The 23,021-nt window shown below is 35.3% G+C and overlaps 1 protein-coding gene across 5 annotated transcripts in view; it reads right to left on the reverse strand.

Moving 5' to 3' along the window:
- Positions 1-23,021, reverse strand: part of CCDC57 (coiled-coil domain containing 57) — a 275,586-nt gene that overhangs the window by 161,750 nt on the left and 90,815 nt on the right. For all 5 annotated transcript variants that reach the window (XR_012481117.1, XM_074260497.1, XM_074260496.1 and 2 more), the window contains exon 7: positions 9,097-9,297. Coding sequence is in view for 4 of the 5 variants with exons in the window: in XM_074260497.1 (XP_074116598.1) it covers positions 9,097-9,297 (201 nt within the window). In the remaining variant the exon portion in view is untranslated. The remainder of the gene's footprint in view (positions 1-9,096; positions 9,298-23,021) is intronic.

Here is a 23,021-nt window from a genome sequence, read left to right on the forward strand (position 1 = left end):
TTGATAACTTTTTGGGCATAGTTCCAGATTGCTCTCCAGAATGATTGGATTCTTTCACAATTCCACCAACAATGTATCAGTGTCCCAGTTTTCCCACATCCCCTCCAACATTCATCATTATTTGTTCCTGTCATCTTAGCCAATCTGACAGGTGTAGTGATATCTCAGAGTTGTCTTAATTTGCATTTCTCTAATCAGTAGTGATCTGAAACACTCTTTTATATGAGTGGATATAATTTCAATTTCATCATCTGAGAATTGTCTGTTCATATCCTTTGACCATTTATCAATTGGAGAATGGCTTGATTTCTTATAAATTAGGGTCAGTTCTCTATATATTTTGGAAATGAGACCTTTGTCAGAACCTTTAACTGTAAAAATATTTTCCCAATTTGTTACTTCCCTTCTAATCTTGTTTGCATTAGTATTGTTTGTACAGAAGAGAAAACTTTTCATGATCAAAAATGTTTGTTCCTCTGTTTCAAACAAAGATGAATGGGCACAGAAGAGTCAGGAAGAGTCAGGTGTGTTATTAAAGAACATGCAATTTCTCAAGGGCCATCTAGACCCCCTTTCTCCTCTTTAGTTTGGACCCAATTCACTGTCCATTCAGAGATCAATATTTTCTTGTCACAAAATAAAGAAAATGAGAAGTTAACTGATTCATATCACTGATTTACACCCAACCAAACCTCAGGTTTAGATCAATCACTCCCACCATTTGCTCTATATCTACTGTCAAACAAAAATGGAGAAAATCATTCAAGTATTCTGACTGGGTCCACTATAAACTTATGTTAAAATCTCAACTGGATCCTCATCTTGTTAGGCAGTCCTACTATATCTCTCCTACCAACTCACTAGCCTACTACAGTGACTTTTCCAAACTTTTTATCTCTCATTAAATCTCCCATGCCTCCCCTTCTCCCTGATCAGCTGAGAATCCTGATTCATATTTTACAGGAAAAAACTGAATCCATTTGCCATGAACTCCTCTTTTCTCCTGTTCCTCCTCTGCTTATCACTCATATGCCTTCTTCTATCTTCCTTTACCACTATCTCACATAATGAAAGGGGGTACTTCTTTACCAAGATTAACCCTTTACTTCCTCTACTTGTTCAAGTGTTCCCATTCTATCTGCCTCCTCCAAAAGACTGAGATCTCTGTAATTCCCCTGCTTTCACTAATTTTCAACCTCTCCCTGTCTATTGGATTCTCTTTTGAAAATGATAAATAAGTTTCCATTCTGAAGAAAAAACACTCTCATTTTATCCTTCTGTCCCTACTAACTATTGTCTTATGTGTCTTTTGTAATTTTAATGTCACCCCCTACTCAATAAACTCCAGTGGCTCTCAATTGCTTCCAGGAGTAAATACAAAATGATCTCTTCGGCATTGAAAGTTCTTCACAATCACGACTGCCTTCCCATCTTTTCAGTCTTTATACATCTTAAGTTCAGTGACAATAGCTTCTTGGCTGTTTCACAAACTTGCTACTCCATCTTTTGCCTCCCAGCATTCTCTCTGGTTGTCCTCCATGCCTCAAACGTTCTTTCAATTTTGCTCAATTTAATGTCCTCCCTTTAGTTAAATTTCAAGTAAAAGTCCAGGTTTACTGGATGCCTTCCTCAACCCCTCTTGATTATGGTGCTTTTGTCCTATTAATTTTTTCCTATTTTTATCTTGTATATAGCTTTCTTCATAAATACCTGCTTGCATGTTGTTTTCCCCATTAGATTATAAACTCTAGAAAAGTTTAAGGCAAGAACTGTCTCTATTCCTGCTTCTATATCCCTAGTTCTTAGCACATTGTCTGGCATGGTTGGCATTTAATTAACATTTATTGAACAAATAATTATAAAATACTTAGAAGTCAACCTCTCAATGTACATGGAGGAACTATACAGACATAATTACAAAACTTCACACTATAGACAAATCTAAATAAGTGGAGAAATATTAATTACTTATATAGTAAGGCAAGTCAATATAATAAAAATGGCAACATTATCCAAATTAATTGACTTATTCAGTGACATACCAATCAACAACTAAAGAATTATTTTATAGAACTAATAAAAGAAGAAATAAGAAATCTGAAGAAATAAAAGTCAAGAATTTCTAAGGAAATAATAAAAAAAGAAAAAAAAGAGAGACCTATGAATATCAGATATTGACATTTACTATGAAGTAGTAATTACCCAAATAATATACTTCTAATTTAAAAAATATATCAAAATGTATATGTGACTTATATAGGAAAAGTTGCATTGTTTATTTATGATGTCTTTTACTGTACATGAAGTGGGTAGCATTCTTCAACACCATTCCCCTGGAATCATGGTTGATAACTGCAGAGATCAGAGTTCTTAAGTCTTTCAGAATTGTTCATTTTTATGATATTCATATTATAGTATAAATTGTTACTCTTGTTCTGCTCACTTCAGTGTATTAATTCTAACAAGTCTTTCCAGGCATTTCTTTTCTTTTTTTCTCCCAGTGAAGACCTATTTATTTATTTAATAAACTTATTATTTTCAAAATATATACATAGTTTTCAACATTTACCCTTACAAAATCTTGCATTCCAAAATTTTTTCCTCCCTCCCTTCCCCCCATCCTATCTTCCAAATAGCAAGTAATCCAATGTTAAACATGTGTAATTCTTCTATATCTATTGCCACAATGATCAAGTTGCACAAAAATAATCAAAAAGAGAAAAAATGAGAAAGAAAACAAAATGCAAGCAAAAAACAACAAAAAAGTGAAAATACTATGTTGTGATCCATATTCAGTCCCCACAACCCTTTCTCTGGGTGTAGATGGTTCTCTCCATCACAAGACCACTGGAATTAGCCAGGTATTTCTGAACTGTCATGACTGATCATTTCCCTAGTAAGAGTTATTAATTCTTTCAAAATTGTTTAACTTTACCATATTATTGTCACTGTTGAACTAATCTGGTTGTGTTCACTTCAATCTGCATAATTCATACAAATCTTCCTAGATTTTTCTAAAATGAAACTCTTTTGTATAGTACAATAGTATTCCATTACATGCATATAACCTATTTTTTTCACCCATTTCTCAATCAATGGTTACCTCCTTAGTTTACAATTCTTCATAGGTCTATCATGCATAACTTTTCTAAAATTCTATTCCCTTAACTTCTTTCTTGTTTATTTTGTGGTTTAATTTATCTAGTTCTGATAGAGGGAAGTTAAGATCCCCAACTAGTATAGTTTTGTTTTCTATTTTTTCTTTCAATTCTCTTAACTTCTCCTCTAGGAATTTGGATGTTATACCATTTGGTGCATATATGTTTAGTATTAATATTACTTCATTTTCTATGGTTCCCTTTAGCAAGATGTAGTTTCCTCCCTCATCTCTTTTAATTAGATCTATTTTTGCTTTTGCTTGATTTGAGATCAGGATCATTACCCCTGTTGTTTTTTTTTTTTTTAACTTCAGCTGAAGCATAATAGATTCTGCTTCAGCCTTTATCTTTACTTTGTATATTTCTCTTTGCTTCAAATGTGTTTCTTGTAAACAATATATTTTAGGATTCTGACTTTTAATCCACTGTTATCTATTTCCATTTTATGGGAGAGTTCATCTCATTCACATTCACAGTTAGTATTCTGCCATCCTATTTTCTCCAGCTTATATTTTTCTCTTTTTCCCCTTTCCCTTCTCACTAGTATTTTAATTCTGACCACCATCTTCCTCAATTTGTCCTCCATTTTTTTTCAGCCCCTCTCTCCTTTATCACTTTTTTTCTTCTACTTCTGCCCTCCCTTCTATCAGCCTTTCTCTCCTAACTTCCCTATAGGTCGAGACAAGTTTCTGTAACAAATTGAGTACATATGATATTCCCTCTTTGAGCCAAATTTGATGAGATTAAGGTTCAAACAATGCTCATCCCCCTCCCTTCTTTCCCTGTAATAAATCTTTTTTGCCTCTTCATATGATGTAATTTATCCCATTTTTACTTCCCCTTTCCTCTTCTTCCAATACAATCTCTTTTCTACCCCCAGTTTCTTTTTTTTTTTTAATTAACATCACCTTATACCTACATCCTCTAAGCATATCCCTAACAAAGATACAGTTCTCAAGAGTTACACATATCATCTTCCTATGTAAGAATGTAAACATTTTAGCCTTTAAAAGAATGTTTTTTTTCCCTTCCCTTTTTAATTTCTTATGCTTCTCTTGAATTCTGTATTTGAAGATCAAATTTCGGCTCTGGTCTTTTTATCAAAAATAACTGAATGTGCATTTTTTCCCTCAAAAGATAATACCTTCATTTTGCTGGATAGTTGATTCTTGATGTAGTCCAAGCTCCTTTGTCTTTTGGAATATCATTCTTTAGACCCTCTATCCTTTAAAGTGAAAGCTACTTAGGTCCTCAGTAATCCTGACTGTAGCTCTTCAATATTTGAATTGTTTCTTTCTGATTGCTTGCAGTATTTTCAACTTGATCTGATAATTCTGGAATTTACTTACAATATTCTTTGGAGTTTTCATTTTGGAGTCTCTTTCAGGTGGTGATTGGTGGATTCTTTCTTTTTTTTTTTTTTTTTTTTTTTTAAATTTATTTTTTTTATTTTTATTTTATTTTTTTTAATTATATATATATATATATATATATATATATATTTTATAATATTATCCCTTGTATTCATTTTTCCAAATTACCCCCCCTCCCTCTATTTCCTCCCCCCGACGACAGGCAATACCATACATTTTACATGTGTTACAATATAGTCTAGGTACAATACATGTGTGCGAATATCATTTTCTTGTTGCACAATAAACATTAGAATCCGAAGGTACATGCAACCTGGGCAGAAAGATATTAGTGCTAACAATTTTCATTCCCCTCCCAGTGTTTCTTCTCTGGGTGTAGCTACCTCTGTCCATCATTGATCAACTGGAAGTGAGTTGGATCTTCTTTATGTTGAAGATTTCCACTTCCATCAGAATACATCCTCATACAGTATTGTTGTTGAAGTGTACAGTGATCTTCTGGTTCTGCTCATTTCACTCAGCATCAGTTGATTTAAGTCTCTCCAGGCCTCTCTATATTCCTCCTGCTGGTCATTTCTTACCGAGCAATAATATTCCATAACCTTCATATACCACAATTTACCCAACCATTCTCCAACTGATGGACATCCATTCATCTTCCAGTTTCTAGCTACAACAAAAAGAGCTGCCACAAACATTTTGGCACATATATGTCTCTTTCCGCTCTTTAGTATTTCTTTGGGATATAATCAGTAGTAGCGCTGCTGGGTCAAAGGGTATGCACAGTTTGATAACTTTTTGGGCATAATTCCAGATTGCTCTCCAGAATGGCTGGATTCTTTCACAACTCGATTGGTGGATTCTTTCAATGACTATTTTATACTTTGACCTAGGACATCAAGGCAGTGTTCCTTGATGATTTGTTGAAAGATGTCCAGGCTCTTTTTTTCATCATGGTTTCCCAGTAATCCAATAATTCTTAAATTGTCTCTTCTGGATCTATCTTCCAGGTCAGTTGTTTTTCTAATGTGATATTTTACATTTTCTTCTATTTTTTCATTTTTGGGGGTTCTATTGGACTGATTCTTGATGCCTCATTAAATCATTTACTTTCATTTGTCCAATTCTAATTTTCAGTGCATTATTTCCTTCAGTTAGCTTTTTTTTTTTTTTTTTCCTATCTCCTTTTACATTTGGTCAATTGCACTTTTAAATGAATTTTGTTCATTGTACTTTTCCCCCATTTTGTCAATTCTAATTTTTAAGTTGTTTTCTTTCTCCATTTCACCAATTCATGGAGTTGTTTTCTTTTTCCATTTTGCCAAATCTATTTTTTAAGAAGTGGTTTTCTTCAATATATATTTTTCCATTTCATCAAAAATTTTTTAAGGAGTTGTTTACTTCAAACAATTTCTGTGTTTCCTTTTCCAAATCCTCCTGCAAAGGTCTCATTTCCTTCCCCCATTTTTCTTCTAAATTTCTTTTTAAGATCCTTTTTAAAATTCTTCCAAGAGAGCCTGGAGACAAGTTCCATATTCCCCTTTAAGGTGTCATCTGGAGGCATTTTGTCTTTAGTGTCCTCAGGGTTTGGGTTCAGTTCTTCTCTGTCTCTATAGTGGCTATCTATGGTAAGAGTTCTTTTTGCTTTTTTGCTTATTTTAAAGGTTGATGTTTGCTCTTAGGACACAGGGGAGATTGTCCTGAGCTTCCTCTACTGAGTGACAGAGATTCTCATTGCCCAGGAGCCAGTAGTGCTGCAGCCATTTCTACTATAATAGGTAGGTCTGGTCAAGTTTCGCCTGTTATGTTAGAGTTCAGGGGCTCATTATTTGCCTTTTGTAGTTGTGTTGAAGGTCTCACAGCTAGTCTGCTGATCCACTGGCATTATGAATCAGGACAGAGTAACCAATGTTGCTTTATTTTGGCTAAGAGCTTCCCAGTAGATTCCATGTACAACAGCTTTCCCATCCTGGATGTCTATGTTTTCTAGTATTTTTCACAGAAATGGATGTAAATATTGTAAAATTTATCATAAAATTTTTGTTGTTTCAGTTTTTAAATTAGTCAATTATATTTACAATTTTCCAAATACTGAACTAGCTTTGCATCTCTGATAAAATTCAACATAATAATGGTGTATAATTTTTATAAGATGATTCTGTAGACTCCTTGCTAACATTTTCCTTTGAAATTTTACATAAATAGTCACTATAGATATTGATATAGATATAGGTATAAATTTATTTCTGTTTTAAATCACCCTAATTTATATATCAAGACCATATTTGCTCCTGAAAGGAATCTGATAGGACTCTTTATGTTCCTGTTTTTAAAAACATTTTATTTCTTTGGATTTGCTTTTAAATTAATCTGGTCCTAGGCTTATTCATTCTCTCCCCCGCTCAAGTTTGAGTCAAATCCTCTATTTTCTATTATTTAAATATGACTATTTTATTTTCTGTAAATATTCTTCTATTTCACTTAGAATTTCTAGCATTTAATTGGACAAAATTGTTCCTAATAATTTTTTATTTCTTTTTCATTGGTGGCTAATTCACCTTTTTCGTATTTGAAACAAATCATTTTGCTCTCTCTCTCTCTCTTTTTTTAAAGCAAATTATCTAATAGTTTATCTAGTATTTCTTTCCAAAAAAGGTAGTTTCCAGTTTTATTTATTAAAACATTTTTCTTATCTTTTCAATATTGTTGCTTCCTGATTTCTATTTTGATATTTAAATGAGATTTTAAAATCTATTGTCTTTCTAATTTTTTTTATTTTTTTTAGTTGTATGCTCAAATTACTTATCTGCTCATTCTCTCCCTATAGGTCAGTTTTTTGAAATATAAATTTTCTATTAATGAGTACTTTCGTTACATCCCCAAAATTTTGGTGTCACTGTCATTATTTTTAGTGAAATTACTCTATGATTTTTTAAAAAATCAATCCTATTTGTTAGGATTGTTCATCACCAATTAATTTTTAATCATTTCATAAGAAGCCCTTTCTTTATTGAACATAATTTGCATTTCATTAATATCCTTTCCCCCTCTCTGTTTCTGTTTCCTGATAAGTTCAATTTCTGCACTTCATTGTGTGTTTTTATAAGTGTGCACTCAACCTTACTTTGTCCAGTCCAGTTTAAAGTAAAGTTCTTATGATGTCTACTCCTCATATCCCTTCTATCATATTCTTCATTACATTACAAGTTTGAATTTGTTTCCTGAGTTTAATCTATCCTAGGCACTACTACCAGAATAATTGTTCTAAGGCAGGGGTTTGATAAATTCAATTTCCCTAAACAAAACCAAACTTCAATAGTCTTCCACAGTCAGATAAGTAAAGCTCAAACTCATTTCATTAAAATGGCATTACTTGCCACAAGTTGATTTCAATCTACTTTTTTATCCTTATCTCTTACTTTCCTCAAGCATCCTGTGATATAGATAAATTGAATTAAGCTAAATTCCAATCACTTATTACTCTTCTTTTTTCCTCTGAGTATTCCTGCCTGAGATCCTATCTCTCAATCTTTGTCTTCTTAAATCCCACCAATTTTTAAGATGTAGATTAAAATTTCTTCCATGAAGTCTCCCCCAGTTGAAGTCTCCTCCTCAATCCAGCTTATTCTTGTATGAGAAAAAAATCTGCTTTGAACCTCCCTAGCTTTCTCTCTTATGGAATATTTACATACAATTAAAATTATTTGTATACCTGTTTCCTAAATTTGATTATAAGTTATTTGAGGGCAAGTACTATGTCATATTGCCCATGATGCTAAGCACCATGATGCTCAGTTTTTAACTAATGAATGAATCTGTGAAGGAATATTTAACTTCCTGGGGTTTTGTTTGCTTGTTTTTGTTTTCATGACAAAGCCATTTATCCAAAAATACAAATGCAAGTTGGAAGATGATCCCTAGAGATAGATAAGACTTAGAATGTGTGTCCAGGGGAAAGGGAATTCTTATTGAGTATAATAAAAAAACAGCACTACACCAAAGTCCTTTATTTACTAAAATAATATTACCAAACATTAATAATAAAAAACAGACTATTCTGTAATAGCAAGTAAACCTAGTCCATCTCGTGATAAATAACAAAAAAAAAAAAAAGCAAGTCTAGTGTAAGGTTGTGGGAAGAACACTACTTCGGAAGTTATCTGAGTAATATTAAATATTATAATTGAACATTTATGCCATATTTCTTACATATGAAATGGAATTTAATTTTAGTTAGCTAAAACTACTTCTGGTCAATAAGAACAACAACAAAAAGAAAATGAGTAATATATAATGGGCAAATAGATGTGTTTCACATCCTTATAGTTAAGCCACAGAAATATCTATTAGTGGATAATTCGTTTATAGGTGTCTTCAATTCTCTTTATTTAAAAGAAAGATAATAATCACTAGTAATATATAATAATATATAACTAATAATAACCACTAATCCACAAGAAAAAGAACACATATGAAAGTAATTTTCTTATTATGAGCATACAATCAGAAACATAATAATGAGGGTACTTTTCATTTGAGTTTATCAATAAGAGAATCTAACTCACTTGGCAATGATAATATCCTTCTCTTTTAAGGCATCAACTTGTCTCCACTCAGCCCTTCTCAGTTCCATCTCAAGAGTATCATGACTGGCTTGGTGTTCAAGAACCTTGGCCTCCAACTTCTGTACATGTTCTATATTAGCCTCCTTCACTGCAGTTAGCACTGCATCTTTTTCTCTGGCAAAGCGATCCAGCTCTTCATGTCTGAAAAACAAAACCAGAAGGTAGGAAATAGCCTGGATGCAAGTTAATTTAAAATCTCTGAGTTTAGTTCTAGATCTTGTCAGCCAGAAATGTTTTCCCTCCTATATGAGAATCTGTACTTTTTGTTGTGGCAGTTATAACTTTACTTTGTATTGTAATAGTAGTTTTGTAATAGCATAATTTTCAGCTATCTCATAAAATACTTTGGGTGTTTTTCAAATCATGAAGAGCAGTGTCTTATATAGACAACTAAAAGGCTCTTCCTAAATTGGTATCTCAGTGTCTAGACTTGCATTTATTCTGCCAAATTGAAATGAATATAAGGTCTAATTTTGAAAATAAATCAAGGTGAATTAATTCCTTTGTGTCTCAAATGGAAAATGCTAAGCAGTAAGTTTGATGAAAAAACAGAGATGAAAAAATCATGTCTGACTGTTTGTGACCTTATAGACCTATAGGCCTGCCACACCCTTCTATCTGCTACCATCTTTCTTCTTTTCCCTATTTCTCCCCAAACTGAAATCTGAATATAATTTTGAGTAGAAGCACACCTATCAAGGCCAAGATAGTAGACTAGAGATAGGAACTCGCCTGAACTCTCCCAATATTCCCCTCTAAACAACTTCAAAATAACTTCTCAAATTGAATTCTGGAGTGACAGAGCCAACAAAAGGTTAGGGTAAAACAACTGTCTAGTCCAAGATCACTTAGGAGTCTGGCATGACCAGTGATTGGGTCTGGAGTTCAGCAGGGGCCCCAGAGCTGTAAAGTTACTTGCTTAATTATAGGAAATCAATTAGGAAATCAATTAACAGCCCTTTGCCTTTTTTTTTTTTTTTTCTGTCATGATGACACAGAAAGACCTCCAAAAATAGTTTTGTACATCTGGACCAATCTCTAATTCAACAGGAACAGATGACCATCTTATGACTAGATCACTAATAATGTGTGATAACTTGTACCACTTCTTCTTGCCTAACCCAAGGAAATGCTTGTTCATCTTGTGTGGCAATATTCCTTGCTTCATCTAACTTGTGACTCTGCAGAATATTATTTTGCTTATTTTAGCTCATGTGTCATATGTCAATCAATGAAATTATTCTGTTATTATAGCTGTTCTTGAATATCTGGATATCTAGCCCTATAAAAATAGAGCCCTGGTAGGAGGAGAGATCTCAAATTGTGAATAAAATATGAGGTGCAATTCTTTGGAGGGAACCACAGACCCTTTAATGAAGTGCCATTGGCTCAGAGTTCTCTCTCAGTCTCTTTTATTGTAGGTGAGATCATTTTAATTCACACAAACAGAATATTATTGTTCTCTAAGAAATGATGTGCAGATTAATTTTAGAAAAGTCTGGAAAAACTTACATGAATTGATGCTGAGTGAAGTGAGCAGAACCAGGAGAATATTATACACAGTAATAGAAACATTGTGTAGTGATCAACTATAATAGATTTAGCTCTTTTTAGCAATACAGTGATCTAAGAAAATTCCAATGGATTTAGGATAGAAAATGCTATCCCCATCCAGAAAAAGAACTATGGAGATTGAATGTGGATTAAAGCATATAATTTTCACTTTTTTGTTGTTTGCTGTAGCGAGCTGTCGTCTCCAGAAGCTGCCGGATCACTCTCTGGGAAGAGATCTGCTGTGTCTTCTACTCAAATCTCTCCGACAGATTCTTCTTCCTGTAACGAACCGTTGTCTCCAGGCAGTTGCTGTTAACTCTTGTCCAGAGAAGTGACTTCCCTTCCTGCAGAGAGCCCCGTCAAGCCTGATGCAATGCAGAGTCTTCTCCTTGAATCCTGGCTCTGAATCTCCTCCAGCTCTTATCCTTCTCCAGGCCAATCTGCTCTCTGGGCCCAATGTTGTGTCTTTTATCCTCCCAGAGAATGGGCGTGGGATAATGCAAGGGCTTCTGGGAAGAACCACTTCAGCCAATGAGCTTGCTCCTTCTATCAAATCAACCTGAGTTCTCACCTTGTAATTGTCCAGACAACCTGAATTTTCACCTTGTCACTGTCCAGACAACCTGAGTTCTCACCTAGTAATCCTAACAGTTTGCTTTTTCTTTCTTGTGGTTTTTCTCTTTAGTTCTGCTTTTTCTTTCATAACATGACTAATATGGAAATATGTTTAAAATGATCATACATGTATAACCTATATAAGATTGCTTACTGTTTTGGGGAGGGGGAGAGATATGACAGGGAGGAAGAATAAAATTTGGAGCTTAAACTCTTACAAAAATGAATATTAGAAACTATCTTTGCATGTAATTGGAAAAATAAAATACTATTGAAATAAAAAAAAAAACCAATTAATTTGTTCCATCTGAAATTACAGAAGAACACAGAGGCAACATATCATATCAATATTATCTTAATCTCCAGCTTTATCGATGAATTTAGGATTGAAGAAGAGACATACAATGGAACTGGCACATCATCTCATTTGGGTTTTAATATAAGAAGGTTTCCAAAAAGGCCTAGATTCTATTCTAGGACTACAAGGTCTAAAGCTATGCAGGATCCTAATTAGATATTTTTATTGTCCTGCCTCAGTATCCCTGAATTGTCCTGCCTCAGTTCCCTGGTTGCAACATCCCTTTTCTGCTCATTAGAACAAAGATAATTAGAGCTGTGGAGATTTGGCATTCCAGAAGATAAAACTCCAGATGTCCTATCTCAGATACCTAATTGGTATCCTCTAAGACTAGACTTCCTGACTTTAGCTGGACACCTCTCCTTAACTCCCAGTTACTAGTAATAATTTATGGTCCTACCCTCAACCTGTCAGAATCAGATTGATGGTCCTTGCCTGGAGATTCCCACTCACCAGAGTTTGGACTCCACTCCACTTTGTCTACCCAAGCTTAGAGCCATATATATGTCATTGAAAAGTCACATTTGCTGCTGGATGCTTTAAGACATCAGCCCTAGGGATCCACTTACACTGGAATACATAATACAATGACTACTCTGGGACTGCAGAAGAGAAGTAGAACCTGGCTACTTATTCTACCCAAGATTGTGGGGTTAGCAGATCCTAAACCTGACAGTACAAAATTTTGGCAAGAAAATAAAAAAACTAGCCAGTTTTGAATATTCTACCCAGGATATAAAGACTGGGATCCTACTCTGAATCAACCTATGAAGAACCACTATCCACTCCTCTCAGTGTCACATCCTGATGCTTAGATGATTCAGGGTCTAGAGATTATTTTCAAGCAGACCTATTGCAGTCCTACTCAAGGTAAAGAAAACACTTACATTCCTCCATTCTCACCTTATCCTGTAATGATGAACAATAAGTCCAAGATTGCAGAATCAAAAAAATCTTGAAAGAGGGAGAAAGGAAAGGAACTTTACAGATATCCCTGGAAAGAGGCTAATGACATGAACACACTTCAGACCACTCCTGATGCAATGAAGAAATACTATGGATTAAGAGAATCTCAAGATAAAATTCAGAAAAAGACAATAATTCCAGGAGAATCATAACTTGAACTCACCTCCCCTTTCTTCTTGCTCATCTCAGAAAAAGATACTGACTAATAAAACTTCAGGACCAGAGAATAAAACAGGAGATAAAGGAGTAAAATAAATGAGAGCTGGCCTAGCAGGCATGGTAGCACCAGACTTTGAGTGAGGAAAATCTGGATTCAAATCCAAGAACTCTGTGACTATAGGCAAGTCACTTCACTTCCTTGGGCCTCAGATTCTTCATCTGCAAAACGAGGAAATTGAACTTAATAATTTCTAAGGACTCTTGTAGCCCCAAATCTATGATCCTATGAAATTAGAGGAGTTGAGGATAAACTTGGAAGTAAAATAAACAGTTATGAACAGAAGGATAAACTGACCAAGCTAGTAGATGCCTTGAAATAGATCTGAAGCAACTTAATGATTCAATTAAAAAAAAAAAAAAAAAAAAGGACAAAGTTAAAGGACTGAAGAATCAGAAGAACATGTGAGTCAAAATCAACTCACCAAGAAGTTAAGATGAGGGAAATAAATATAAGAATCACCAGCACCCCAAAAACCACTACAAAAAATAATGCTTCAATAAATAATAAGAGAAAACTACTTAGGATTACTAGAAGCAGTTACCACTTGACAAAAGTTCCAAATTTAACACATCCAAAAATATTACTACCAAACTCTAAGAACTTCAAGTTCAAATAAAAATACCAAAGCAGTCAAGAAAAAAAAAATCTATCAAATACCAAAGAATTATAGTTAAAATCATAAAAGATTATATGGCAATTATTATAAAGTATGAAATGTGATATGCAAAAAAGAAAAAGGCATATGCAAGAATATTTATTCTGCAAAACTGAGTAGAATTTTAATTAAATATTCAAATGCATTTGTGATCTTGTTGATTTCAAGTTTCTATTAATGATGCAAATCACAATCCATCCACACCGTATCTTGTGTGACTCATAATATCCTCTGTAAGTTCATCTGGAATATCCACCAATGTGCCAAAGGCCTTCAATTTTTTCTGATATTGAGAAGGCTCACTCTGGCTGTTCACCGATTTCTCATCTTTACCATGTGAACAATCCATTTTTTCCTTCCTATCATCTATTTCCTTGATGACATCTTTTATTGCAATCCGTCTTTAAAGGTTCTCATTGGTTCTATGTTATAATGTATTTATATCTACTGTCTTTCTGTTGTTCTCTATGTAACATTCATTTTTAATTGTTCATGCCTTCATGTCTATACTTCCAAGTCTTGCTATCCCATTACAACACCATAAAATACTGGTATTAAAGGAATAGGCTTTTTTTTTTTTAAACATCTTTTTTTTTTTTTTTTTTTTTCCTGAGGCTGGGGTTAAGTGACTTGCCCAGGGTCACACAGCTAGAAAGTGTTAAGTGTCTGAGATCAGATTTGAATTGGGTCCTCCTGAATTCAAGGCTGGTGCTCTATCCACCGCGCCACCTAGCTGCCCCAGGAATAAGCTTTTGCTTATATGAAAAATTTTGGGTTATTAAAGGAGTTCTTAGCTTTCCTAAAGCAATCTAGCCTATTCTACTCTGATTCAACTCTAGATTGAACTTTTTATCCATTTGTACTGTTTCAGATATACATACTGTTGAACAAGCTTTATATAGACTCTCTATCCAAATGTAATTCATAATCTGGGTAACAGGCATTCTTCATCAACTTTGCCTTAAGTATGTGGACAAGCTCAACTCTTGACTGGCTACAGATCTTTTCTAGGAAACTCCTATGTTCTAGCTGAGTATTATTTAACCCTTTCAAATTGCTGAAATGTATTTACTTTCTAAGTTTCTAATATCATTTTCATTTGCATGCTAAAATTAATTTTTCTCAATACCACTGCTTAGAAATTATCAAATTTATCTAAAATCTATTTTCTCCCTAGAAGGAACAGATTTTACAATGCTAGAGAAGTTGGAGCTTATGTGAATTGAGTAAATGAGTAATGGATCCCCCTTACCTCTGTCCCCAAATTGTCAGAAATATGTGGTTTCTAACTAATATCATGTTAGTACATATGTTTGATTTTCATTATAAGTTTATTAAATAAACAATTTAAAATGAACTTTATATCTATATTTTGTGTTCTTAAAAAGAATTTTTTTTTTACTGCACATTGTACTCTGAATTAAAAATCAACAGAACTAATATTTAAAAATGAATATTGTAATGTCCAGCTCTGGAGGACCTCAGGATCAGCCCAAGTCCTTTGTCTTAATGGAGAAGTGATGAAGACAGCACAGCCACTACAAGGCAGGTCAAAGGTGGAATCCAGAGTCTGAAATCTGGAGTCTCAAATCTTCTCTGTGTCTGTGGCTGAGAGGCCCATTCTCTTAAATACTTCAGTACGATTTTATCACCACAGCAACTAAGCATGTGCCATAGAACCATTACATCACATCACATGAAATATATGTTTAGAGAACCATTATCTCACACTGAGTAGGTGCTTAATTATAAGCACACTGATGTCCTTGATTCAAGTATACCTTTTCAGAGTTCCGGCCCTCTACATCTCCCGATTTCTTTTGTTTTAGAATATAGGTGATCACGCCCTCCCTGACTTCTCAGGAAGGGAGGTAAAAACACCAAAGGGAAATGGGGAGTCAAACCAGATATTGTTAACAAGTTTCCTCTGGGCTGAAGTTGAAACTGGTATACATAAATCCATCAGCATGGGAAGTATTACACAAGCACATGGTAATATGGCACAGGCTAGTAATGATGTAACAACATGAATCACATAATAAACATGTCCATAAATCCTAGAAGGAAGGTATATAAATAGCAACCACATATACACCATCTTCAGCAGCCAAGAGATAATCCAAGACTAATGTATTTTCCATCACTTCATGTGTCAGGGAATCCAATGATTCCTGTAGATTTTGAAGTCTTGCAGAAGTTTCATTAAGAATTTTTGATGTTCATGAGTCAATTACCATACACATAGGGTTAACTGCCATGTTCTTTCAGTGGCACATGTAGTCAGAGATGGAACCACCAGATGTTTCTTGGGTCTTCTCCTTCGTTTCAAAGGTCTTCTCCGTCTCTCTTGGATGGACAAGGCAAATACAGCTCATTGGCACCCATCTAATTTCTTCTCCATCTGTAGAGATACAAGCAAACCCTCTCTCCCAAGCAGTTAACCTATCTGGTCCCCTGGTTCACCACTTTCTGGATCTTTCTACATCACCTGGTGATTATCTAAAATAGTGGAGCTGCTCACACTGTACACTGCCCTTCTGGCGTGTTATAAATCCTATCTGCTGGAGCCAGTGCATCTTTATCAAAATCAAAAAGTTAATTGTATAAAGAGCTAAATTTAGAAGTCCCCTAGGGTTACCTGTGGCTCCCCCTTTCTTTTGTTTTTCGAGGAGTGTCTTGATGTCTTTGTTTCTCCTCTCTACTATTGCCTGTCCTTGAGGATTAAAGGGTATGCCAATGGTGTGTAAAATCTTATACTGTGCACATAAGTGTGCAAAAGGTTTAGACGTATATACAGGCCCATTATCTGTTTTTATTGCTTGTGGCACATCCATAATTGCAAAAGCTTGTATAAGGAATTCAGTCATCACTCAATCTTTTTTGCTGCTGGTATTGCAAAAGTAAATCCTGAGAAGGTGTCTACTACAACATGGATTAAAGACAGACGACCAAAAGATTTATAATGGGTCTCATCCATTTGCCAAATTTCATTGGGTCTCAAACCACGAAGGTTCTTCCCTGGAGGGAGTGAAGAAGCGTGGAATGGAAGGCAAGCTGGACAAGCTTTTACTATGCTTCTAGCTTCCTCTTTTGTTATCCCAAATTTTAAACATAAAGCTCAAGCAGCCTGATGATATTTAGAATGAGATTCTTGGACTGCCTGGAATAAAGGAGTATTGGCTAACATAGTTAGAAAGCTATCTGCCCTTGAATTTCCATAAAAAATAGGACCTGGAAGTCCACTATGAGAGTGGACATGTAAGATATAAATCTTACCTGGATGCTTTCTCACTTGCTCTTAAAGTTCCTTAAAGAGCTGATATATATTAGAAGCTTCAAACTTTATTTGGGCTGTGACAATTCTTTCTACCACACCTACTGAATAGACTGAATTAGATATTATATTAACATCTCCTGTATAATAAGTAAGAGCTAGCATGATTGCATACAATTCATTCTGCTGAATGGACTGAAAAGCAGTTCTGACTACTCTCTTTATAATTAAGTCATGAGAGTATATAGCACAAATCTTATGTTTGGATGCATCTGTAAAGATAGTTGGTGCTTTTAGAGAAACCTTAAAAAACTTTTCTTCACAAATCCATTGCCAATTATGTAATAGCCATGTTATCTTTAATGGAGACCCATGTGTAAAATTTGGACCCTGGGATGGTTTCACAATATACATTTGTGCATTGGTATAAAAGGTGTATATCTTATCACACTTATCCTGATAATATTACTCGCTTAATGGCCTTTAATAAAATTCTAGCCACAAGCACTGGGTAAGGAGTAAGACTTTCTTCAAGTTGTGCTGGGAGGTTAACCTACTCTATCACATCTCCTTGATGGAGGACTACTGTAGCAAAAACTGCAATTTCCAAGGGTTTTGAGTAACTCTTTCAACCACATTGGATAAGCCAGTTCAATTTCTCACAAAGCATCTTGAGCTTCTTTTGTGAGCTGTCAGAGTGAGTTTAAAACATTGTCTCCCCTTAAAATGTCTATAATGGTTGTATTTGATAGTTAAGCCTAACACTGGACATGTTCATTGGATACCTCCTATCAAGTTCTGAAAGTCATTTAAGGTGTTTAGCTTCTCTGTTCTTAAGGAAAGTTTTTGTACTGTAAGCACCTTAGGATATACTTCATCTCCTAAATATTGAAAAGAAGTGTGCTTTTCACTTTTTTCTGGAGCTATATGCAATTAGTAGTTCCTTACTGTTTCTATGGTATTTTGTAGACATGCATCTAACATGCAAATGCTCCTCAGGTGCACACCCCAATATATCATCCACGTAATATAACAACATAATTTTTGGAAATGCTTTTCTTACTGGAGTAAGAGCAGTAGCCACATAATTTGACACATAATAGGACCATTTTTCATTCCCTCTGGCAAAACATTCATAGCTTTTATAAGGGTCAGTTAAGTTAACGCTGGGCACTGAAAAGGCAAATCTTTTCATATGCTCCTGATCTAGAGGGATAGAATAGAAACAATCCTTACTGTCTATAACCCAAAGAGGCCATTCTCTAGGCAACTAAGTAGGAGATGAAAGCCCAGGCTGAAGAGTTCCTATAGTTTCCATCAGTTCGATTACTTTTCTTAAATCAGTTAACATCCTCCATTTTCCAGATTTCTTTCCTACAACAAATACAGGGGAATTACAAGGACTTAGAGAATGTTGTAAGTGTCCTTGGTCAAGTTGCTCCTGTGCTATATCTAATAAGGCCTGAATTTTTTCACTTGCTGAGGGCCACTGTTCTACCCACAATGGAGTATCAGTTTTCCATTGAATGAGAACAAGTGAGAGTACAGGCAGGCCTTCAACAGCAGCCCTGCCTAAAAAGCCAAAGTATTTAATTGTAATCCTAACTGCTTTAAAATGTCTCTTCCCCATAGATTGATGGGTATTTCTTTCAACTACAAAAGGAATAAAAACTCCTGTTTCACCTTCAAATATCCATCTCAAAGGGGTAGCACTAATTTCAGCTGCTATTGATTCTCCTGTGTCAGACATATTACTACTACCTTAATCTTTGTCCAATGATTGGGCCAATTGTTACCTCTAATAACTGTACAATCTGCATTCGTCTACCAACCCTTTCAATGGTATGCCATTTACATAGATAGTGAGCATGGACCGTCAGCTGTTAACAGCTGCAGTCAAAAATATTCCTGGATTCTGTTTCTGGGAGTCAAAATCTGGGCAATATCACCAAATTGCCTATTAGAAGTCTGTGCATTGATGATTCTCTCTGGAAGTCCTTTGTCAAAAGGGACCCTGTCTTCCCATGTTTGGATCTTGGAAAGTCTGTATTATAGCCTGGGTATAAAAAGTATAGTGTCTTATGATTTCCTCTAAAGGAGCATCCTTGTATAGTCCTAGTATAATCCTTTTACAAACCTCATTAGTTTTTTCTCTAGCAAGTTGTCTTATCATAATTTCTGTTGCTGCATTTTCACCTACAGTTCATATGACAGTTTGCAGATGTCACACAAATTCAGCAAAGAGTTCATTTGGTCCTTGCACTATTTTCATGAAGGCTTCCCCTCTATCTTGTCTTCTTGGAAGGGTGCCCCATGCTCTGATAGCAGCAGAAGCAATTTGCTCATATGCTACTATAGGATAATTATTCTGTGCTAAAGTGTCTGCATAAGGACCTACACCTGTTAGTTAATCAAAGGTGACTAGTATATTACCTCCAGATCGCCTATTTTGTTAGGCTTGTATTCCACAGAGTTCACTATACTCAGAAAGCCACAAGTTTTGTCCAGGTTCTAAACATGTCTTTGCTATAGATTTCCAATCATTAGGGATTAAAATTTCAAAAGCCAAATTATCTAATAGCATCTTACCATAAGATGCTGTAGACCCATAAAGAGTGCAAGCCTTTTTCAGGTCTGGATAATTTCCAGATTAAAAGGAATGAATCTTCTTGATTTGAAGAGTCAAGCTCTTCAATCATAGGGTATGCTTCTATTCTCAAACCAGATGTATCCTGTCCTTCCTCTTTAGCTTTAACTAGTGCCTTTTGTAATAGTTTCATAGGAGGTGGACAAAACTGCTTCATGGGCAGTGCTGGTGGTGTCACTGCCCCTCCCACTTCTTCTCCTCCCTCCACCCAAAAAAATGAAATTGAGCAAGGAGGGTCAAGAGATAAGGAATGTCCTAATGGCACCTGCTGGGGTATAATTAGGGTGTGAAAGTGAGAAGCACCACACCCCTTAAATTCATCAGCTCTGTACTTAACTCCTTTCTTGTCCAATTCTCCATGCTTTTCAGCTGCTTTGTCATACCATCCCCCTTCTGCTTTTTCTCCACACACTTCTTTGTCTGGCTCTCCACCTTAACACTTCTCCTTTTTTTATAACTTGTGGGATTCTTTAAAACCAATTGTATTATGCTGTACATAAGGAATGTTTCCTCAGGAATTGAACCAAGACTCATAGCTTCATAATATTCAATTAGTTGCTCTCTCATTAGTTCTCACATATTTGGCTGTAATTTTTCTTCCTTAGAGAACCAAGGAGATGTTCACTCTAATATTTGTAAGAGTATAGTGATCAACAAAGTTATCAACAAACCTTGCTTCTCTATTAACTTAACTATTCATTCTACACACTTTCCTTCAAGTGGAAAAGGTTTTTCTTCTTAGTTATTTGCCCCATTTCAGCTGAAAAACACAAGTGACTAGTTTAGCCTTTACCAAAGTTTCCCACTTGTCTATTTTTATACTCACTCAAATATTTCCAGGTCACAGGAACTTCTCCACTGAGTTTATGATTGTGTCAATCAAACTAATTTGTGCCTTCTTTGTAAGGCCCTGCATCTCTGGGCCCCCATGTTTAAGCACTAAAATGTAATGTCTAGGCTAGCTCTCTGGAGGACCTCAGGAACAGCCCAAGTACTTGGTCTTAGTGGAGAAGTGATGAAGGAGCACAGCCACTATGAGGCTGGTCAAAGATGGAGTTCAGAGTCTGGAATCTGAAGTTTCCAGTCTTCTCTGTGTCTGTGGCTAAGAGGCCTGTTCCCAGTTTTCCCATCCCTTAACTATTTCAGTACCATTACATTAGCATAGCAACTGAGCATGTGCCATAGAACCACTACATTATCATCACATTAAGTATATGTTTAGAGAATCATTATCTCACACTGAGTAGGTGCTTAACTATAAACACCCTGCTATCATTGATTCAAGTATAACTTTTCAGAGTTCCATCCCTCTACAGAATATTACCCCACATGTAAGATATATAAACCAAGATAAACTGGATATAGTCAAACAGAAGACAGAAAGATTAAACATCAAATATCTTGAGTATTAGTGAAATAAAATTTATGGGAATGGGTAAATTTAATTCAAGTAACCATTATATATACTACAGTGGGCAAGACTCCCTTAGAAGAAATGGAATAGCCCTCATAGTCAACAAAAGAGTGAGAAGAGCAGTACTGGAGTATAATTTCAAAAATAACAAAATTATATCTGTTTGAATCCAAGGCAAGTCAGTCAACATCATAGTAATACAAGGCTATACTCTAACCACTGGTGCCAAAGACACCAAAGTTGCTTAGTTCTACAAAGATCTGCAACATCTAAAAATAATACCAAAAAGAAAGTAGCATTAATCCCAAGGGATTCAAATACTAAGGTAGGAAATCAAAAGATAACTAGAAGACCAGAAAGTTTGTTCTTGGAATAGAAAATGAAGCAAGGAAGACACTGAGAGAGGTTTGTCAAGATAACTTGCTGGTCATAGCAAACATTCTTTTTCAACAACCCAAAAAATAACTCTCAACATGGATATCACCAGAAGGTCAATCTCAAAATGAGATTTATTATATACTTTGCAACCAAGGGTAAAGAAGCTCGATAGTCAATTAAAACAAGAACTGGAGTTGGCTTAGGTTCAGATCATAAGCTTCTAAATGCTAAATTCAGAATTAAATTGAAGAAAATAAGGAAAACCATCAAACCATATAGGTAAGACCCATGTAAAATCCCTTATAAATATGAAGTAGATGTGATGAGTAGATTTAAGGGATTAGATGTGAGAGAATTCCTGAAGAACTATGGACAGTGTAAATACTATTGTACAGTAGACAGCAACAAAATGCATTTCAAAGAAAAAGAAGGGTGTAACATGCCCTCCTAGCAGTTACTATTACCAGTCTGTCCTAGGCCCAACAGAGTACCTTTGACCACTGACCTTTGCAGTGTCAACTCTACCCGGCTAGCCTCCTCTGAGGCCTTCAAAGGTCTCTGGCCACAATTCCTTGAATAGTAGTTTAGTAACTGGTAGCGCACTCAGCCACGTGTAATCTTAAAAGCCTTTATTATACCTACTCACATAATGCCCTGACTTGTTATCCCTAGTGAACCCCTGGTCTGAAGACCCACTTGTTCACTACCAAACTCTTTACCTCTCTTGGGTATCCATCAGCTTGGCTCGGCTACCCCAGGCTAGGGAGCCAGGTTAAAGAGAGTGAATTGCTGCCTGCAGTGGGCTTATAAAGGACCTGTGAGGTCACACACACAGCCAACCAGCGAGAGAGCCGTCACCCATTCGAAGCTATCTCATTATGGCCAGGATCCCACCCACAAGGTAGTCCTATATCCATAGAGATTACTTCTGAGGCACTCAATCTCCTGTTGCACTGTGGCCGCCCATTTAAAGGACCTTACAGAGGGGCAAGAAAGCAAAATGGGTTGCTGATGAGGCTTTATGAAAGCCAAAGAAGGAAGAAGAGCAAAAGGGAAATAAGAGAAAGATATGTACCCAACTAAATGCAGAATTCCAGAGAACAGTAAGGAAAGAGAAAAAGATTTTCTCAAATGAGCAATGCTAAGAAATAAAAGAAAATAACATTATGGAAAAAACAAGATATCTCTTCAAGAAGATTGGGGATAGCAAGGAAACTTCATGGAAAAATTGGTATAATAGAAGACAAAAATGATAGGGATTTATCAGAAGTAGAAGAAATTAAGAAGAGGTAGGCAAAAGGTATTTAAAGAATTATATAAGAAAGATCTTAATATCACTGATAATCACAATAATGTGGTTACTGATCTAGAGCCAAGACATCCTAGAGAATGAAGTCAAGTGAGTTTTAGGAATTACTGCTAACAGTAAGATTAGTGGAAGTAACAATAGCATCAATATATCAATCAAGAATTTCTAAAAGAGTAGGCTGATTTTCAAAGAAGTAGAGAAACGAAAGACCAAGTTGCCGACATTTGCTGGATTATGGAGAAAACAAGGGATGAAAGTATTATCTTAATTGTTTCCTAAGGACTTGTATAAGAGTCAAGAAGCAATAGTTAGAACCAAACACAGAATAACTGGTTAGTTTAAGATTGGAAAGGAGTATGACAAGGCTATATATTGCCACTTTATTTATTTAACTTATATACAGGGTACTTCATATAAAATGAAAGGCTGGATGAATCAAAACCTGGACTTAAGGTAAGATAGCTGGGAGAAATAT

The sequence above is a fragment of the Sminthopsis crassicaudata genome, chromosome 4 (assembly GCF_048593235.1).
Source record: "Sminthopsis crassicaudata isolate SCR6 chromosome 4, ASM4859323v1, whole genome shotgun sequence".
NCBI classification, from domain to species: domain Eukaryota; kingdom Metazoa; phylum Chordata; class Mammalia; order Dasyuromorphia; family Dasyuridae; genus Sminthopsis; species Sminthopsis crassicaudata.